The sequence below is a fragment of the Triturus cristatus genome, chromosome 3_2 (assembly GCF_964204655.1).
Source record: "Triturus cristatus chromosome 3_2, aTriCri1.1, whole genome shotgun sequence".
NCBI lineage: Eukaryota > Metazoa > Chordata > Amphibia > Caudata > Salamandridae > Triturus > Triturus cristatus.
Genome location: NC_140584.1, coordinates 1,003,192,186 through 1,003,213,248, shown reverse-complemented (window position 1 = coordinate 1,003,213,248; position 21,063 = coordinate 1,003,192,186). Strand labels below are relative to the sequence as shown.

The 21,063-nt window shown below is 48.1% G+C and overlaps 1 protein-coding gene across 1 annotated transcript in view; it reads right to left on the bottom strand.

Annotated features, from left to right (window-relative positions):
• The window catches only part of LOC146858992 (schlafen family member 13-like), a 259,943-nt gene extending 239,497 nt beyond the window's left edge, over window positions 1–20,446 (bottom strand). Inside the window, exon 1 of the mRNA XM_085649638.1 lies at window positions 20,202–20,446. Within this exon, the coding sequence (XP_085505764.1) occupies window positions 20,202–20,296 (95 nt within the window). The 5' untranslated portion in view covers window positions 20,297–20,446. The remainder of the gene's footprint in view (window positions 1–20,201) is intronic.
• Between the last annotated feature and the right edge of the window lie 617 nt (window positions 20,447–21,063).

The following is a 21,063-nucleotide window of genomic DNA, read 5'->3' as shown; positions in this document are numbered from 1 at the left end:
AATTTTGGGGTTTGCATCGGAGGGCTACAAATATAACTTCTCAATGTCCTATTTTTGGATTATGAGCTTTCAAATGAAGGATAAAGCTTAGCAGCTAACTTTTTAAAAAACTGTGCCCTGCTCCAATCTCCAAAGTCTCACAACCCATTTTAGGATTCCTAAATTTTGGCAGAACATACATTTTAGATTACGCAGAAAAAGTAAAACCATTCTACGATTTAATTAGACCTGATTTTTCAGTTCACCATTGGACATAGGAACAAACAGAAATCCTACGGTCTTTACAAGCTGACATGATAGCTTCCAAACACTGACACACACGTGTAGACACTACGAATTTAGTGATCCGTGTAATAGCGGGTCAATCAGGATACACATACCTGGCCTTCAATGAAGGCGAAACAGTACCAATTGCATACAAATCTCATTTGTACACAAATGCTGAGATGCGCTTTGCATCCACGGAAAAGATTCTAACAGTAGTACAACAGCTGTAGTGAGAGAAAGAGTTTGCACAGAACATTGTCTTCTCTGGCGTATCCACAAAGGGATTCTCCTTTTGGCTTTCGGACCAAATAATCCGGTCACGACACCCTGCTCGGCCACATCTGCAGTGAGTTGTTATGGAACATCCCGTACTTTTTGGGACTCCAATTTTAATCTCACTCGGACTGTCCCGTTCAATGCAGATACAGATACAGGCTGTAACACTATTGTAGCTTGCTATCGGGTATCATTTTAGCAAATCAGACTCCCCTGCAGTCACTGTGAATTGAATTACCATTATAATGAGCTGATTAGGTATCACTTCACTTCTACCATGGAGATGATATAGTTGAGGTTGCCACAAGAACACTGACCGCTCTTGGACACCCACCTTGATATAATCGGATATTTAGGTCATTTTTGCCCCTTGGCAAGACGTTGAACATTGAGCCTACGCTAGACACATCTATTGACTGTCTTGAGTCCCCAGGCAACACCTGTCCTGAAGAGACCCTATTATCTTCAGCTGGGTCGAAACATCATCGACAATAAATAAGGTTGCTCTTTAAGCACTAGAAAACGAATCTGAAAACTGATTCAGTATCTAAAGACATCCTTTTATTCCAATAACCTCTTGTAAATAAAGTCACTTTTTTAAAATAACACTTTGGTTATGGTCACTTGACTGGGGTCACTCACATTTGTCACAAATATATGAAAAATGTTCTGTAGTGTACATATACATAATGTGCGTAATTTTCTTTTTTTTTATTAAAAAAAACTTTGTTTTGTAAAAATCCGGTTTATACATGAATAACTGTATTACTCATTTCGGATGAAGTGAGTGAAACCAGTTAAACTTTGTGGGCTAATACTGTCCTGATCTTGTAAATATTGAATGAAACTAGAAGTCCAGATTAGATTTTTTTATCCTATACTTAACTCATTTCACGATTGAATCCTTGCAAGAACATACACTTGCTCAAGTTAAATTTCTTAAGAATGAGTTCCTCGTGAACAATTGTTGAAAGCAATATAGCTAATACCCAGTTCACAGGGGCAGAAGGGTCGCTCTAGTGTTTTGAAATATTGGTAGTGAGAGAAAAAGCACTGGCACAGGGGAAACAAATAATTGTTGTGACTCCAGTACTGGCCTTAGGGGCTGTTACAAAAGCTAGCATTCCAAATGCAAAAGCACTGCATCCACGATGGATACAATGGGCTAATTCTCTCACTGCAACAGATGTAGATTACAAAATTGTTTCTACATTAAAAACTAAAGCATTTCTGCAGTACGAACAAGAATATCCTCTCCCAAATGAAATAATGTCTCTGGATCAGTATGAATACATTATTTACACTGATGGATCTGCTCAGCCTGCCACAGCAAGTAAACAGCAATACAGCACAGCTTGTGCGATTGTAAAAGGACGTATGCGGGACACCAAGTTCCGTTCTAGCAATACGCAGACACAGTCTCTAGGAGATTGCACAGCTTAGCAGGCAGAGCTAAAAGCCCTGAAACTGGCACTAAAAAATACGGATCGAGATTTCCCCACACTTATTGTGTGCAATTCATTTTAATGTGTCCAGTAATACAAAGAATATCTTCACTACTGGGGTCAGAATGGGTTTAAAGACTCAAAAGGTTGCACAATAAAGCATAAGTTGCTTTGGGAACAAGTGGCAGAGCTGAACAAGCATTGAAAATGCAATGGTTCTCGCCTTTGATTAAGTTAAAGCCATTTGCTTTGCTAATGGTATTGTATAGCAAAGCAAATGCCTTTAACTTAATGAAAGGCGAGACCTATTGCATTTTTAATGCTTGGCAACAAAGAGGCAACTGTGGGAATGGAAGCTAGTGAGCAGCAGGCAGTCGGCAACCTCTCGCCCCATCATTCAGCACATTATCATTACAGCGAAGCAGAGGCAAACCGTGCAAGGAATGAGCGGCGGCAGTACCAGCCTGCCTGTTATCACGGTCGTGAGGCAAACGAGAAATAAACCATGTGCTTTGTTTTAAGGCAGCGACGGAGGCAATAGTTTACTTTTGAATATTCTAGGTTGGTACGTGAGCATCTGCATTCAAGCATTGATCGTAGCGCGGGGCATTTAATGTGCAGCGCCCCAAAACCGCAGATGGTGGGGGCATTATTTTCCTTTATTGGGGTCTATGACACACTGGCTCGGATACTGGGTGGAGTCTCCCCTTTTACATTAGGTGAGCACACGCTCTTTGTTTTTTTTTCACAGGTGGGGGATATTGTTTCCACACATTTCCACTTTTCACTATACATCTGTCCATGGTTAACGTTTAAATATATATATAGCTTGCTTCTTTATTTCACATGCTTATGGCTCTGTGGCACTATGAGCAACAGTTATTACTTCTGCCCAAATCACTGAGCCTATCGCTGATGGCTAATATCTGTGACATGCCACTCGGCACGTCAACCCACCGCGCTGCCTCATTTCTCTAGTCGGTCAATACTGTGTTCTCAAAAGATCACAGGCCACTGCGGCGTCACTTGTGTTCCGTTTGTCTAATATGGGGCATCCCTGGAGGAAAAATCAGCCGGACAATTTACAACTTGTTTCAGCTACAGCATTTATATGTACATTTGACCATATGCCTGTGCTCTTCGAATTAAAAACCCGACACACACTACCATGTGCCACAAACAAATTACAAGGTACGACTGGGACTCCTCCACAGTAGTCGAGCACTTGCCCCAAGCACCCTAAAGCCAGGAAGCAACTGTGTCCAATGGAAACCATATGTAACAGGTCGACTTGAATTTCTTTTTGCAGTTTTTATGTAGCGCAAACTCGACCCGGGGTAGCGCTCTACATGAGCACCAGTTACGTTACAGAAAGACACACATATATAGGAATGGGACGATTAAGTGATTTGCCCAGGATCACAGGATGTTGAGCCAACGCCGAGACTCGAACTCGGTTCCACAGGTCCAAAGTGGCAGCTCTGGTCGTTATACCACATCCTCTCATTTCCAACAGCAAAGGGCGCCTGAGAGATTAACCATTTCCCGTGGTGGTCTGATTTTAGGAGGCTTGGAAGACAACGCCGAGTACCACTAGAGCAGAAGGCACCATTGCGGGCATTCAAAACGTGCCTCTTTCACTACCCACGACTGCCCACTCGTCTGCCGAAAGCGCCTTGAGGCGTCCCAAGGCTAGTGGTTTATGAATCAATTAATTCCATGACCATACGGTTCGAGATGGCAGCGCATGAACCCACTGAGTTGTCGCTCTCTTTTACTGGTCGGGCGCAAGTTGGTCTCGAAATGCACTGTCCCAATTTTGATTTTTTTTTCCACGATTTAAGGGACCTTGCAACACTTCACTAGTTTTAAAATATCTGTGTTTTTTGTGTTGAAATACAAACAGGTCCTGAAATGTATTTTGTCGGAGACCATCTATGTACTTGCCAAACCTGCGATAAGCTTCCCCTCCCTCCTTTCCACCCAACCGTGTCAACGGCCGCACTGTGTGTGTCCTTGTCTATATATAGCTGCACTCCCCTCGTGCGCGCTCCAGCAGGTGCATTAACCCACCGAGCCGCCGAGTTTGTGGAAGGGTGGCAGGGGCGAGTATGGGAGAGGGGGCGACTGCTGAAAAGATAAGCAGATCATAGTGAGGGGGAAGGAGGCGAATGAAAACGAGAGAGAAGGCACAAGTGCGTGGAGAGAGGACAGGCTGTCGAAAGCAAAATGCGACCCAGTGAGAGGAGCAGGAGACAGATGGACGAAAAAAGAGAGAGTGGGGACTAATGAGGGAGAGGGGACTGTGAGAAAGTGCCATCTTTCTTGCATGGTATGCCCCCACTTTTTGCTGAATTGCTGAATGTACTTTGACTGAGTGTGCCCTGGACTCCTGCCAATCAGGTGCCCATGGCCTATGTTCCTTCCCTAAACAAAAACCTAAAAAACGAATTGGCAAACCCTGGCCACATGTCAGCCCCTGGTAAGTGGTACCCTAGGTACCCAGGGTCTTGTGACCAGGGAAGGCCTCTAAGGGCTGCAGCACTCATTGTGCCACCCTTAGAGGCCCTGTACCCTAACACACACACACTGCCCTGGCAGGCTGAGTGTCTGGGTACAAGACAAAACAGAGAGACGACATGGCACACATCCCTGTGTGTCATGCCCACAACCTACACTGCCCTGGCATACATCAGCCACCCCTCTAGCTGGGTGCCCTATGCCAGTGGTGTGGGCACAGAGGCAGGAGCCCTGTGCCCCTACAGTACCCAGGTCCATTCCTGGGCCCTGTAAGTGCAGTGCTGCCATTTAAGAGTACATGGTGCTGGGAGCTTGTCAAACACGAACTCCACAGCACCATAATGGCAGCACTGAAGACTGAGAAGTTTGGTATCAAACTGCTCAGCACATTAAATCCACACTGATGCCAGTGAGGGATTTAATGTACCAAGCACCACAGAGAGCATCTTAGAGAGGCCCCCTGAAACCTAACCTACAATCCACGTCTGTTCTGAGGCTGCCTAGGCTGCCACACAGCAGACATGTTGCTGGACCCCTGTGTAGGAGAGCCCCTGCTCTCCTGGGTCTGCAACAATGCACATCCTGGGCGAGGTGCTAAATCTCCTCCCCCAGGATGGGCAGGGGGAAGCTTCAAAGGCATGCCGCCTCTGTGAGCTTCCCCAGGCCACTGCAACCCCTCCACTCTGGCGGGAAGCTTGGCCGGAAACCCCAAATAAGGACAGGGGATGTGCCAGCCTGCCAACCCCACCCCTGCGATCAACAGAGGGTAAGATTTCCCGACACAAAAGGCACCCCTGCAGCCGGCGCCCCGCAGCCCCCTGTGCCCAATCCCGGGGTCCCTACCTATCCTCCAACTAACCTCTCGAAGTGGTGGTGGCACCTGAAGAATCTTCGTCCCCGAGCCAGCAGTCTTTTTCTAAACCGATTTCCCACTGAAATCAATTGAGCGCCCGAAGGCTCAAAAGCACCCTGCACCCAGCCACCCGAGTGGCCCTGGCAGTGCAATCTCTACACCTACCTACTTCCCCACTTGCCCTGAGTAAGTGACCAGGAGCCCAGCTCCCACAGCCGCGTGGCCTGCTAGTCAGCAGCCACCAACCAAGGCCCCCCACCTCTCATAGGATAACATTGGGCCTAACTCTCTCTGCACTCGGACGCCCTTGTGCCGCTGAGGGTGAACCAACTGTACGTACCTGACCCTGGGAGACCCCTGAGTCTATGCCCAGAACCTTAACTCTGCCAGTCGAGTACTTACCTTTAAACCGATAACTCAATTTTCTTCATAGGGTAACATTGACTGACTTTTTCCTGAAATTTCTTCTAAGTGTGGACTTTTCAAATCTTAAAATATTCACCAAAAATCAGCCGAGTAACGAAAACGTAAATACTCACCTGCTATTAGGTGAGCTCCCAGTGCTGGATCTTGGTGCCCAGCCCTGACTCTGAAAAATACTTACAACTGTACTTACCAGTAACCCAATTTTCTCCCATAGGAAACCATTGACTGTTTTTCTGTGAAATTTCTTCTGTCAATTTCTGCAAACTTTAAATATTCTTTAAAAATCGTATAACTTCTGAAAACGTAATTGCTTACCTGTTTTGGATAAAGGTCCCAGTACTGAGTCTAGGTACCCAGTACTGGATTACAAAAGTAACGAGAACATACTATACCTGCAACATGAATTTTCTTCCATAGGGAATCATTGGCTGTTTTCTATGAAATATTTTCTGTCAACTTTTAAAATAGCAAAATATTGTCTAAAAATCATCACAGTAATTAAGTCGACTTTTATCACTTGATTCTAAGTACTGACCCAGGACTGAATCTAGGATCCAGTCCTGGAATTCCAAAAGTAATCCTAAAAGTAATCTGTTGCAAATAACTTGAAATTTCCATTGAGCTCAATGCATTATTGTGTTTAAAATTGTGTTGCTTATTGCAACCACTTGTAACTTTCTACAAAAGTCAATTGCATATTGCAAAAGTATTTATATCAAAGCATCTCATTCTGATAAAGTATATTTTAATACCTATTGTTGGTTCTAAAATAAAACAAGCATATTTTTTATATATAAACCATTGGCCTAGAGTTCAGTTATTGAGTGTGTGAGACCATTTGCTAGCTGAGTGTGTGCAACAATTGCTTTACACTGTCCTCTGATACTGCCTTACTGCTCGACCAAGCTACCACTTTAGAAAGTAAGGTTATGTCTAACTTTAGCCTCTGCCAAACCTCTGGGGACTGTGGACTCTGTACACCCTGTACCTATTTGGGAACAGTATATACAGAGCCACTTTCTCACAGTGACCAGCTGAGGAGAAAGAGAGGAGGGACAGATGTAAAGGAGAGCAGTGTGCAGGCACTGGTGAGCACGAGGGACAGACGGGCAGATATTAACGAGGGAGAGAGGACAGACGGACAAACAGGAGGAAGGTCGAATTTGGGGGGTGGGCGGCGAGAGCAGACTGGCCAATGGAGAACTACAACTATATATGGGAGAGTGGCCCAATGATGAAGAGGAGCGCGGACTAGCGGGGAGAGGCGGGTGAAAACGTGATCAGAGGACCAGTGAGTGGAGCGGGGACGGCCTGCTGAAAGAAGCGCAGGAGGCAGTGTGGGAGCGGGCACAGATGGACGAAATGGAGAGTGGATACCAACGAGGGAGAGGCAGGACAGACGGATGCGAATGAAATCAGGGGCGTCGAATGGTGAATGGATACAAAATACCAGCGTGGGAAGGGTGGCAGACGAGGGAATGGTTCACGGAAGCTATTGAGCAGGAGAGGACTGTGTGAAGAGGAGAGCGGGGACAGTAGATAGGCGGATGAAAGGGGGAGCGAGCAGGGAGCACTCACTGGAGAGTAGACTGACTGACTGGGGACAGACTGGTTAAAAGAGAGAAGGGGCTAATGAGGGAGTGGCGACAGGCGGGAGGCAGAGCGGGGATGTGTGAGAGGAGAGTGGTCGGCTGGTGAAAGGAGAGGACGAACTAATAGGGCAGATGAGTGAAAGAGACCACGGACTAATAAGAGAGAGAGGGAGAGGGCAGACAGATAAAAGGAGTGCAGAGACGAATGAGCAAGAGATGGATTTTGGAGTGATAAAAAGGACGGCAGGAAGAAATAAGGGAGTGAGAATACGGGTGAAATGGGGAGCAGATACTAATGAGGGAGAGGGGACAGGTGAAGACGAAGAACGGACAGGTGAAAAGGACAGCAGGGGGGGTGAGGAAAGACTGTGGTGATGCTCAACTCGAGTTATGGCACACACGGGATGCGGGGTGTAACGCAGGCACTGGCAGCCCCAGCGACACGATGGAGGGGGGCCGGGCAACCACTGAGAGGGCCCCTACGCATCAGCGGCCCTCCATCCAGTCCGAGGCCAATGGATATGTGTGCGGTATGGAGACTCGGGCCTTCACCACATTTTCCGTAGGGAGGGGGTCATTATTTTGCAGTCCGCCGCTAACGGAACCCCCTCATTATGGCTGCTTTCCCGATTCTCCTAGGAAGCATACATGGCGGGGTCAGCCCTTCACAAACTGCAGGTTACACAGATCTCGGAGAAAAATGCATTGACCCCATGAGCTATTTATCATGCGCCGTAGGGTGGTGTGAGGGATGCCGTTTTAGGCAGGGGGCTCAGTTTCAAAGTTAAAAACAAGTTATCGCCATCGATCTCTTGTCTTTATGGGGCCATGTGTTTAAACACATGGCCCCATAAAGATAAGAAATCGCTTACGACAGAAGGAAAGTAGGCGAGCCAGTCCGGGTGGGCCATCCCAAAAAGCCAAAGGGAGGCAACACAGATTGCTTATTTCCAATGGCTGGCCACCGTTTAGCATAAACGGTGATGCCAGCCAATGGAAATAAGGGGTGGGGCTTAAAGCCATTTTCTAAAAGTACTCATCTGCATCAAATCTCGCCGAGCGAGCTGCGCATGTGCGCAGCAACGCTAGGTGAGACCTAAAAAGGGCTTGCAGCAGGCTTGCGTGATTCACAAGCTGAGTTATCAACGTGTTGGCATACACGTTGAAGGGAATTCATTGGGTGAAGAAACTGCTACGGCAACATTGCGAACTGCTACTATAGCTGCAATTACTCATTCTCGCACGAGACTAGACGGAGATATAATGGTAGCTGTCATTGCTTCACGAAAAATCAGCTCAGCCGTGCCAAAAGGCTTTTCACTCCAGTACTCCTATAAGTTAGATGCGCAAAATAGTCTGTATGCTCAAATTTCAGGAGTGGGGGATAGAGTAATACCAAACATGGATCGCAGAGTAGGTTTAATTCTAGCTGCACACCACGAAGGTCTGGGTTCAGCACACGCAGAGATTACTGCAACAGTTTCACTATTGAAACAACGCTATTGGTGGCCAGGTTTAATGAAACAGACAAAAGCATTTGTCCTTAAGTGCGACATCTGTCAGCAGATGATGGGTTCCACTGTAGAACGTCCACCGCAAACCCCACTACTGATATCAGACAGACCTATCGCTTGTGTCTATTTGGACCACTGTGGCCCCTTACAATCTGATGGTTTTGTTCTTTACATTTAAACAATTATTTGCAAGCATTTACAAACGCAAACATTTCACTTTTCTCTGCATTCCAAAGCGTGCATTTCTACAGAGCTCCACTTTGTTCTGTGCTTGTTTGTTTTTCCAAGTAGAGGAAATGTGATTTAGCGTCTTAATTCGTCGAAACAAGAGACTTGAGCTCTAATACAGTCGTCCTCATGTTACCAACTTGTGTGCTCCTCGGCCAATCACTTTCCTTCCCTGAGCCTCGGTGGCTTTATTTCTATTTGCTTATAGAGCGCCCTAATCACCTCATAAGGGTATCTCCGCGCTAGGACAGCCTAAGTGAGCTGATGAGGGACGATCAACAATTTTCTGAATGCCAGGTAATCCGTGCATTGACGCATGTGAATGGGGAGTTAATTCCAGTAGTGTGGGGTCAGATGGTAAAAGGCTTTACCGCCTTGGCGTTTTTTTTTTTTTAAGCGCGGGACTTGGAGCAGGGCTTTGGCTCCGGAGCGGAGGGGTCTGGAGGGAACATAGTTAACAAATTTATCATTAAGGTAGCTGGGGCCTAGGCTGTTTACAGCTTTGTATGCCATACAGCAGATCTTAAGTTTGATCCTTTTCCATATTGGCAGCCAGTGTAGTTCTTGAAGCAAAGGGAGTGAAGCGGTTCTTGGGGGGGGGCATGGGTCACCAGTCGGGCTGCGGTGTTCTGAACCACTTGGAGTCTGTTTAAGGAACTTTCATTGGCTGAAATCAGCAGCTCATTACAGTAGTCCAAGCGGCTTACGATTAGAGTCTGGATCAAGGTTTTCCTGGTTGATAGTGGCAAGAAGGGGAAGACTCTTCGGAGCATGCTGAGGCTATGGAAACAAGCTCCAACGGTGGAAGAGGCATGATCTCCCAGTGTGAGTTTGTGGTACAACCAAACTCCTAGGTTTTTTACCATCTGTTTGGGACATGGGGTAGGACCTAATTCCTCTGGCCACCAGCTTGGGGACCATTTCACAGTGGCTTCGCCAAATAGCATTATCTCCGACTTAGCTGCATTAAGTTGGAGAAAATTGACTTTCATCCACTCACATCCACATTTCTCCAGCAAAGGTGTTCTGGATATTGGAGTTGGATTTGTCAAATGAGAGGAGTAATTGGGTGTCATCAGCGTAGGATATGGGGATAAATTCCAATTTCCTCAAAAGTCTCGCCATGGGAGTAACGTAAATGTTAAACAAGGTGGGGCTCAGGCATGAGCCCTGTGGTACTCCCTTGGTCACCCTGGTAGTCTGTAAGTGGAATGGGCCTAGAATAACGGTCTGAGTTCTGTCGGACAGAAAGTTGGACAACCATTCAGTGCATTTCCTGTGATGCCTATGTCTCCCAATCTTCTAAGTAGAGTCTGGTGGGAGATAGTATCAAATGCCGCGGACAGAGTCATCCAAAAAGAGTGCTAACCAATAGGTTAATGAGCATGAAGCTGTAAACCTATGCGAATATGCTTTTAGTGGCGTTGCTTGTCCATGCCTTTATGTTACAGAAGCGAAACTACCAGTAAGGGGAGGGACTGCTACTTTGCGTTGTTCGTGTGTAAAGTGTTTGTCGTCTGTGAAAGTGAGAGCACCCGAAGCACCCATTTATTGTTTTTATTAGTATTTTTAATGTAAGGTTGCTGTGTGTACAGCGCACGCTGCTTCCGTGCCTTTATCTTGTTTATGTAAACTATTCCCTGAGATCGCATTTCATTTATTGGGGATGTGGCATGCTTGTTTTGTTGTATAAACAAAAACAATTGGTTAGGTAGGGAGCTGGGTTGCAGAGAGGTGTTCAGAGGTCACGCCCCTTTTTACACCTCTGCAACGCAGCTCTGTGGCGCTTACTGGAGGTCCCTGGTGGGCTAGATGGCCCTCAGGGACCCTCAGGACTCAAGGGGAATTAATCCCCCAATTTACAACATACCAGGGTGCGCGTTTGCACAGTTGTGCAGGGAGGGGGTGGGGCCTGACATAGCAAGTGTGCAAACTCACCCCCTGGCACATTGTTAATTGGGAGATTAAGTCCCCTTTTTTTCGTCCCTGGGGGCGAACTAGCCCACCAGGTACCTCCAGTAAGCGCCAGGGAGCCCTGAACGGGATTAGCCAATGGCAGAATTCTGCTGCCATTCAAATAAACTTTCCAAAGCCTTAACTCAAAAGCGAGCACTGAGGAAGTTAAGAAAACAATACAACTTCAACTACAACTCTAACCAATGCAATATCTCCCAAGCCACACTGAATACCCGATATCCATTACCTTCTTCCATTGCCATTGTCTAGTACCACTGTCCTGCAGAGTGCCACCAATGCCCAACTTCATGTCAAAATTCTCAGTCACACCACACCATATGCAGCTGATACCCTACCAAACACATTCCAGACCCTACACCACTAACCGTTCAGCCCCTACCAAACCCTCTCCTATAGCTCAGGAATTGTCCCTGGTCCACATCCAACTCTATAGCTATAAGCCACTTCCAATGTCACACTTTTCTTAAATCAGTCTTATAAAGACCAGATCCGTCATGTACATGTCCTGAGCAACTGTATTCTTTTGTCTGAATGCACTTGTTACAACTTTGGCATCACCAAACCATGGTTTGGAAACCCTGCATCCATCAACCTCGCCGACCTCCTTCCTTCGACCACAAACTTATCCAGAGAAGATAATGTAAACAAGGATGAGGGTGCAACTCTAGCTTTCTCCACTGAAATGTCCTGCACTCTAATTTCAGGATTACATTTATTATAGTCTAACTGCTTAATAGACTGCTGTGACACAATCGCAACCGCTCCTTATGCTCCTTTGGTTACAACATAACCTTTCTGGATGAATTCCTTGATCTTACTCTCCAACTAAAAAATAAAGCCAACAAAATATTGATCATGGGTGACCTTAACTTGTGAGAAATAGGCCACATGTTAATTAAACCTGATGCTGAACTCCACAACAATATGCAGGCGCTCAGTTTTGGTGTACCGCCCAACACGTGCAGGTGGGCACACTGGATATAATGTTCATGCAGAACCATGAAACCTTTAACCTAGCATCTCAAACCAGTATTGTCAGCTCAAGGGGCCGGGTGAGGAAACAAGTCTGGATGTAGGATCGCATTCAAGGGGACACAAGGCAGACAGGGGCTACTGGGCCCCAACGGTGAGGGTTAGGGTAATTTGCCACTGGTGTCCTTGAGCCCATGCTACTGTGGCTCTGCAAGCTTGGCCAAGTTCACCCCTTTCCGCACTTGACTCTCAGAGTAACAAGTGCAAGCAAACTGAAGCTTCTCAGAAAATAGTGTGGGGTGCCCAAGCTCAGCACGCAACAATCAGCCAACGGACGCAATAAATTCAATGACCAGCCCAGAGATTGTCTTTTAAGAAAAAGAAAATACATATAATCACTGCGCAGTACTAACTTCTACACAATCCACCTTATAATACAGGGCTGTGACCTTGGGTATGATCCTCTTTATGGAGCTATATCGGCGGATTTCTCTTGCCACTCCAACCCAGATGACCGCTTTCTGACTGGCCGCTCTCAAGTTGTTCTGTAAAAGCATAAATCAGTCTCAGGTGTAGTCTTAAATTTCCACTGGTGGTATAGTGGGGAGTTGCCTTGCTCCCTCACAGAAGATCTGGTGGCCCCTCCACAATTCTTTAGGCATGTGCTGTAGCGAGCTGCAACAGCCTCAGGCCACCGGCTAGGTGGGGGCGCTGAGAGCAAAAATAGTCTAAGGCCACAGGGTAAGCTGGACGAGAGTGGTGTCTCAATTCATGTGCTTGTCTGGGTTAGTTGTGCAGCATGGCAGCCCGGGGCCATGAGTGGTCACGGATGGCGTGGTTTCTTCAGGCAGCGGGTAGATTGCTAGATTTAGCCAGGCCAATGTAGGTAGTTGTGGCCCAATCAGGCCTATGTAAGGATTACAGCAGGTGCTGCTCAGGCTGTGATCAGACCAATATGATGATCATGGCAGAGTCAACACCAACAGGGCCAATGGCACAGTTACTTGAAGAGGTTCCCGTCAGGAACAGGTGCTGACAGACCAGGAGGGTCTTTCTGCCGCGTTGGTCACTCCTAACTTTGCTCTTAGGTAGCCTGCTCACGTTGGATGTCCCTCACTCCCTAGGGACATGCCAAGCCTCTGGCCAAAAGGACAGTCTCTCCTCCTGGCTGCCTCCCTCACTCACTCACTCTCAGCAGTCAGGCTTGCAGGCTACTAAGCACTTCAGCCAGAAACTCAGCATCTCCAAGTGCAGACTTCAGGTGATGTCCCCTCCCCTCTGGGAGACTGTCAGACAGACAACAGCCCTGGTTGCACAGTAGTACTTCAGAGGACTCTGTAGTGCACTCCGTTTCCTGGTAATGAAGGACTTCGATCTAAAACATCAATTATCCAATCCAGTCCATCATCGAAAGAGGATTTGTGTATTAATTTCTAAATCCAATTTTATTGCTTGCTTTGTCAGATTTCATTCTGTCCAGCCAACGAGTTTTGTCCAAAAGGACTTCATCATGGTTGGTATATCCATGCGGCAAGTATCTCCGTGTAATTTACAATGCTTCCCGTGGCCAGATTTATGAGGAAAAATATTCTAACTTTCCGCCTTTGGTGCTGTGTCAGGAGTAGTGTGGCTCACTGGTTAGAGGCGGCAGACCCGGAAGCAGAGGACGGCCCGGGACCAGGGTTCAATTCCCGACGCGGCAGGGTCGTGGACCAGGGTCAGCGGACTCGATAATTCTCGCCTCGGTGCCCACTCTAACCAGGGATCACACTCTGCAACTCTGGGCATTAGCTTGCCTCATCTCCACAACGGCCCCCCACATTCGCCGGGGATGCCTGGTTTCACGTTGGAGATACCCAGGAGGGACCATCTCACAGGGATAGCCAGGACGGGTTCCCCAGCGGTCTACAGCGCCACGACGCCTCGGCAGCAGTGCGCTTTACAAAAACACATACATTTACATTTGCATAGTGAATATCCCACAGGGGGAGAATTAAACTACCAGGAATTAGGATATTTTCCTCATGAACACGTTGGATGGGCTGAATGACATTTGACAAAGAAATCAATAAAATTGGATTTGGAAATGAATACACGACTCCTCGCTCGATGATGGACTGAATTTGATTGGATGGTTGATATTTGAAACTTTTTGATGAAAAACATTCTCTTCTTTTTTAACTGTCATTATTCAAATGAGATAAACAAATTGTGATTAGTAGCACTCCTTTTTAGGTCTCGCCTACGCAGCGCGCATGCGCTGCATAGGAGGACCTTTAGCCGTCGCTCTGCTCTTTTTTGGAAGCACATACTTGTGGCGGCACCCACCTTGCGGGAGCAAGCAGGGGAGCGCCCACAAGCACGACTATGTGCTTCCAAAAAGAGCCGACTGCGCGCGTACGCACCACTCCCGGGCCAGCAAACACACGATTGCAGTGCCAGCAATGTGTTTTGCTTCTACTGTGTCAAGCACATGTGTGCTTTAAAATAGCAGCATTAGTTATTCACTCGTGCACGGCAATCATTTACTTTGTGTTTTGCTTTTACTGTGACAGTTTTCTCATAACGTCTTCCCTTGTGCTCTAGCTTGCTTTCTTTTTTTCTTAATCATTCACTGTGTTTTGCTTTTACCTTTTCTCACTATTTGTCACCACGTCCACCACCACCAAGTCCACCACCATTACCACGTCCACCACCACGATGTCCACCACCATCACCACGTCCCCCACCACACTGTCCACCACTGCCACGCCCACCACGTCCACAACCACACCCAAGACCACCACGTCTACCACCACCGTGTCCACCACAAAGCCCACCACCACCACCACCCGTGACAAGTAAAGTGTCACTGGAGGGCAGGGGTAATAGGAGTGTCAACCCCCGCTGTACATGGGACATTTAAGGATGCATTGGGTGCGAGAAGACGGGAATAGGGGCTAGAAGTATTACACCAGACCTAAGATACATTTTGAAGAGGTGCAATGCCACAGGGGCCCCTGTAAAAGCACTCGCAGCATCTCTACCTCACAGTGGCATACCTGCACGAGCCACTCACTCAAAACAAGCATTGGCATAACCAATAGGTCTCGTCTTTGGGACCTTATAAGTGTTTAGCCATTCAACACTTGATGTTGTTGCACCAAGGATATTGTGCTGGATAACTAAACACTTATAAGTTCTCAAAGGCGAGACCTATTGGCTATGACAATGCTTGTTCAGTTTGTGTTGAAAATTTGGGATACAGCATGAGTCCTAAGAAATGGTGTCACTAAACATGGAGTGTAACAGGTTTAATTTACACAATAAGAAAGAAAAAAAAAAATATATATATACACACACACACACACACACACATATATATATATATACATATACACACACACACACACACAGGTGCAATCCTAGACGGCCTACACTGCTTGCACGGTTATTTTCCCAACTGAGTAGTAATCAGGTTTACACAAAAGGGCAGGCCAGACCACCAACAAAAGGCCTCATTAAATGTTTTAAGTAATCCCTTTCTCCATCCTCCTCACTTCAGCGTCTAGCACTCCCAGCCGCGGTCCGTGCAAGTAACAGTGGTGGGGCCATGTAAGGGGGGATTCCGAGGGACGGTGCAGAGGGCAAATTAAATAAATAATTTTCTCTGTGCATCGTCCCTCGGACTCCTCCCTTACATGGCCCCACCACTCCACTGCTGTTACCTGCACGGACAGCGGCTGAGATCTCCTCCCTCCAGCCAAAGGAATGTAGGAAAACACTTCTAGTGTCTGAAAGAACAGTCTTTATCCTCCATCTTGTTGTATGCCACACCAGAGACACCCAACGCAGATCCCACAGGCCTCGGGACTCAGGCTCACCCACACAGTCTGCTATTATGCATGGGCTTCCAGGGCCTGATTTGGAACCCAAAGCAGCCCTGCAATTTTGTTGGTTCTGTCCACCAGGGGAGGGTGAGGGTGCAAGTCTGAAGCACTGCTGCTTTAGTTACTGAGGGGCGATATTGTAGCAGATCTGCAAAACTGGCCCCCAGTAAAAAAAAACGGCCCCCATGTGAGAAAGTGCCATCTTTCTTGCATGGTATGCCCCCACTTTTTGCTAAATTGCTGAATGTACTTCGATTGAGTGTACCCTGGGTTCCTGCCAATCAGGTGCCCAGGGCCTATGTTCCTTCCTTAAACCACACAAACTCCAAATTGGCAAACCCTAGCCACATGTCAGCCCCTAGTAAATGGCACCCTAGGTACCCAGGGCCTTGTGACCAGGGAAGGCCTCTAAGGGCTGCAGCACTCATTGTGCCACCCTCAGAGACCCTGTACCCTTACACACACACACTGCCCTTGCAGGCTGAGTGTCTGGGTGCAGGACAAAACAAAGAGTCGACATGGCACACATCACTGTGTACCATGCCCATCACCTACACTGCCAAGGCATATGTCAGCCACCCCTCTAGCTGGGTGCATTACGCCTATGGTGTGGGCACAGGAGCAGGAGCCCTGTGCCCCTACAGTACCCGGGTCCATTCCTGGGCACTGTAAGTGCAGTGCTGTCATTTAAGAATACATGGTGCTGAGAGCTTGTCAAACACGAGCTCCACAGCACCATATTGGCAACACTGAAGCCTGGGAAGTTTGGTATCAAACTTCTCAGCACATTGAACCCACACTGATGCCAGTGTAGGATTTAATGTACTAAGCACCCCAGAGGGCATCTTAGAAGATGCCCCCTTACAGCTAACTTGCAATCCACGTCTGCTCTGAGGCTGCCCAGGCTGCCACACAGCAGACACGTTGCTGGACCCCTGGGTGGGAGAGCCCCTGCTCTCCCGGGCCTGCAACAATGCACATCCTGGGTGAGGTGAGAAATCTCCTCCCCAGGATGAGCAAAGGGAAGCTTCAAAGGCATGCCGCCAGTTGGAGTTTCCCCAGGCCACTGCAACCCCCCACTCTGGCGGGAAGCTTGGCCGGAAACCCCATACAAGGACAGGGGATGTGCCAGCCTGCCCACCCCACCCCTCAGGTGGGGGAGGCGAGGTGAAGCACATCTCCGGGCTCTCGCCATCTTGAAGATGGGAGGCCCTACCCTATCAGGATTAGGCTACTGCCCCCTCCCACAGGAGAGAGGCAGGATAGGGGGTGTACCCACCCCAGGACAAGGACCCATTGGTCCCTGGCCTTCACCTACCTGTAACGCCCCTAAATCTAGTATTTAGGGGCCCCCTGAACCTTCCTTTCTTGGGTTCCAGATAGAAAAACGACAAGAAGAGCAAGAAGAACAAAGACCTGCCCTGCAGCTGCTAAAAAGAGAAGAAGACACCAACTGCTTTGGCCCCAGCCCTACCGGCCTGTCGACTCTCGAACCTGCACCAGCGCGGCATCCCACGTGGCCAGCAACCTCACCAACCCCGGAGGACCTGGCTACCTTTTAGCTCTAAGCCCCTGGGACTCCCACGAGTAGAGGCTCTACTCAAGAAACCTACTTGCTATCCCTGGCACCAGCCCGGGACCGCGGACCCAACACACTCTGCACCAGCCAAGCCTGGCCAGTGCCGGAGTGGACAAAGACCCAGAGGACGACCCCACGGCGACTGTGACCCAGAGTCCGGCACCCAAGGACCCCCCTCGACATCCCGGAAGAAGCCTGCAGCCTCAGAACCAAGTGCCACCCCAGCCGCGATCAACCAGAGGGTAAGATTCCCGACGTCAAAAGGCACCCCTGCACCCGGCGCCCTGCGACCCCCTGTGCCCAATCCTGGGGTACCCACCTAACCTACAACTACCCAACTTACCTCTCGAAGTGGTGGTGGCACCTGAAACATCCTCGTCCCCGAGCCTGCAGCCTCTTTCCAAACCGGAACATTCCCATTGATTTCCATTGAGCGCCTAAGGCTCAAAAGCACCCTGCACCCAGCCGCCCGAGTGGCCCTGGCAGTGCCCTCTCTACACTAACCTACTTCCCCACTTGCCCTGAGTAAGTGACCAGGAGCCCAGCTCCCACAGCCGCGTGGCTTGCCAGACAGCAGCCACCAACCAAGGCCCCCCTATCCCTCATAGGATAACATTGGGCCCAACTCTCTCTGCACCCGGCCGTCCTGAAACCGCTGAGGGTGAACCAACTGTACCTACCTGACACTGGGGGACCCCTGAGTCCATGCCCGGAATTTCAACACTACCAGTCGAGTACTTACCCTTAAACCGCTAACTTCATTTTCCTCATAGGGTAACATTGACTGGCTTTTTCTTCAAAAATCTTCTAAGTGTGAACTTTTCAAAACTGCAAAAATTCACCAAAAATCAGCCAAGTGACAAAAACGAATTTACTCACCTGCTCCTAGGTGAGCTCCCAGTGCTGGATCTTGGTGCCCAGCCCTGACTCTGAAAAGTGTCCACAACTATACTTACTTCTAACTCATTTTTCTCCCATAGGAAACCATTGTCTGCTTTTCTGTGAAATTTCTTCTAAGTGTCTACTTTTGCAAATTTGAAATATTCTTTTAAAATCGTACCATTTCTGCAAACGAAATTACTTACCTGCTTTTGATAAGGACCCCAGTCCTGGGTCTAGGCACCCAGTCCTGGATTACTAAAGTAACGATAAAGTACTCTACCTGCAATTTGAATTTCTTGCCATAGAGATCCATTGAATGTTTTCTGTGAAATATTTTCTAAGTGCTAACTTTTGAAATAGCTAAATATTATTTAAAAATCATTACAGTTATTAAGTCGACTTTCATCACTTGATTCTGAATACTGACCCCAGGCTGGTTCTAGGATCCAGACCTGGAATTCCAAAAGTAATCTGAAAAGTAATTTATTACAAATAACCTGAATTTACCATTGAGCTCAATGCATTGTTATGTTTAGGAAATAGGATTGTTTATTGCAACCAACTGTGACTGTTTACACAAATTTATTGCTTGAAACAAAAGTATTTATATTCAACCTCTCATTCTGAGAAAGTATATTTTTACCCCCTTTGTGGTTCTAAAAATAAAACAAGCATATATTTTATATATACAAATCATTGGCCTAGAGTTCAGTTATTGAGTGTGTGAAACCATTTGCTGACTGAGTGTGTACAATAAATGCTTTACACTGTCCTCTGGTACTGCCTTACTGCTCGACCAAGCTACCACTTTTGAGAGTAAGGTCATACCTAACTTTGACCTCTATCAGCCTCTGGGGGACTGTGGACTCTGTACACCCTGTACCTATTAGGGAACAGTATATACAGAGCCACTTTCTCACACCCCACAGCTGCAAAACCGGCCCCCTCCCTTCCAGCCTCCCTGGGAAACGCCCAATGTCCGCTACAGTCAGTCTGGCTATACATACTACACAAAACACTCACTCCACACATACACTTAATATCAACACCACATTCTGGGCATATACATAATAGCAGAACCTTACATGGGAGGGGCAACAGGCCTCACTCCGAGAGACATGGCTCAAAGGGACTGGCTACATTATTGATAGCTCTAAAACATACTATGCAGTCACGTCCACTCTGTGCCCAGGAAAGGGACAGTACTCCTCTGTACACAATGCTTGGTGCGCCCCCTAGGTCACACCGGACCTGACATATATTCAGGGACTTCCTGGCCTGGACCTCTGCGTATACAACTCGATCAGCGTGAAGCGAGGGGCAAGATACAAGTCAGGAACCCCGATATCCATGCAGTCGAGCCACTCAGGAAAAGTAAACACGCCTGTATGCCATGCGGGGCGGAATCCCGTCCAAGCGCTGGAGGTATCTCTGACTGACTGTATCTCCTTTATGGCACTGGAAACTCACAAAGCGAGGTATTTAGTTCGGTTACAACTGATTTTGAGGCAGTGGTTTGCCCCTGCACTTCTCGGAGATCTCGCGGTGCGTCCTTTGGCCATATATATAAACGTGTTATAAAAACAATAATTACAATGAATGGTTGGAACAGTTGAAAGTGAGGAAATTATAAACTAGATAGAGACAGCAAGGAGAAAAACGGAGAAGGAAATTAGGGATAGAGGCATTAGGAAAGCATATGATGGGTGACAGAGAATGGTGGAGATGTCTGAAACATCAGATTACGGCCACTATAATGTCGAACAGAAGTCGAGGCAGCGCCCCTCGCTTTTGTACTCACCGGTCTTCCGCGTAAGAGAAGTTCCAATCCATGGGCTCCGTCAAGGGCTGCGGGCTCCTCGCCGCCCAAAGAGAGGATGGCTCCAGGGCAGTCATCGTGTTGTCTTGTCTCACCTTCCGTATCGCAGCCGACGGAGAAAATAATGCTTTCTTGTGTACTTTGGCTGTCTCCGTCCGCTGCTCTCTAACTTAGGAACATCTCGCTTAGTAAGTATTCCTGTTTTCTCTTGCTCCTCTACAGGCGGCGGGACAGGGTTCTCCCGCCTCTGTTTCGAATAGAAAGGAGGACGTCCCCGGACCCCGCCCCAGGCGCTGAGACTGAAGTGAAACGAAACTGAAAGACAGTTCACTCGCTCTTCCACGGACTTAATGTCCCTTGATTCGACTCCCCCTGCTAAAAGGGAGGGGGCGTGGCTAGACAGGTGGGGGGGGGGCCTTAGTGGAGCCCCCCCCCCCCCCCCCCGCAGCAGAACCCGGGTTGGAAAGGGTGGGGTGAGGGGAGTAGGCGCAGGGAAGTTACTGGGCACCATATCAGGACTTTGGGTTCAGCCATAAATGAAAGCAAGGGAATTTGGCTGGGGGTGGTGAGTATTTGAACACAAGCGCGGGTTGCGACACCCTCTTTCTCCTGGGAATGTTAGAGAGGAGAGAGGTGCTGCTGCTGCAGTGTAGGGTGACCAACCCTCCATAAATTTCAGGGACTGCCCGTAATTTGGGCCTCCTGTCCGCTGTTGTCTGTGAGGGTTGCTTCCAGGGACGCCTTTGTCTAATTTCAGACATTGGCGTGAACTGCCCCCTGCAAGCAGCCTGAGTGTCCTGTAACTCTCACTGGAGGGGGCGTGGGGGGCAGCTCGGCTCCTGCT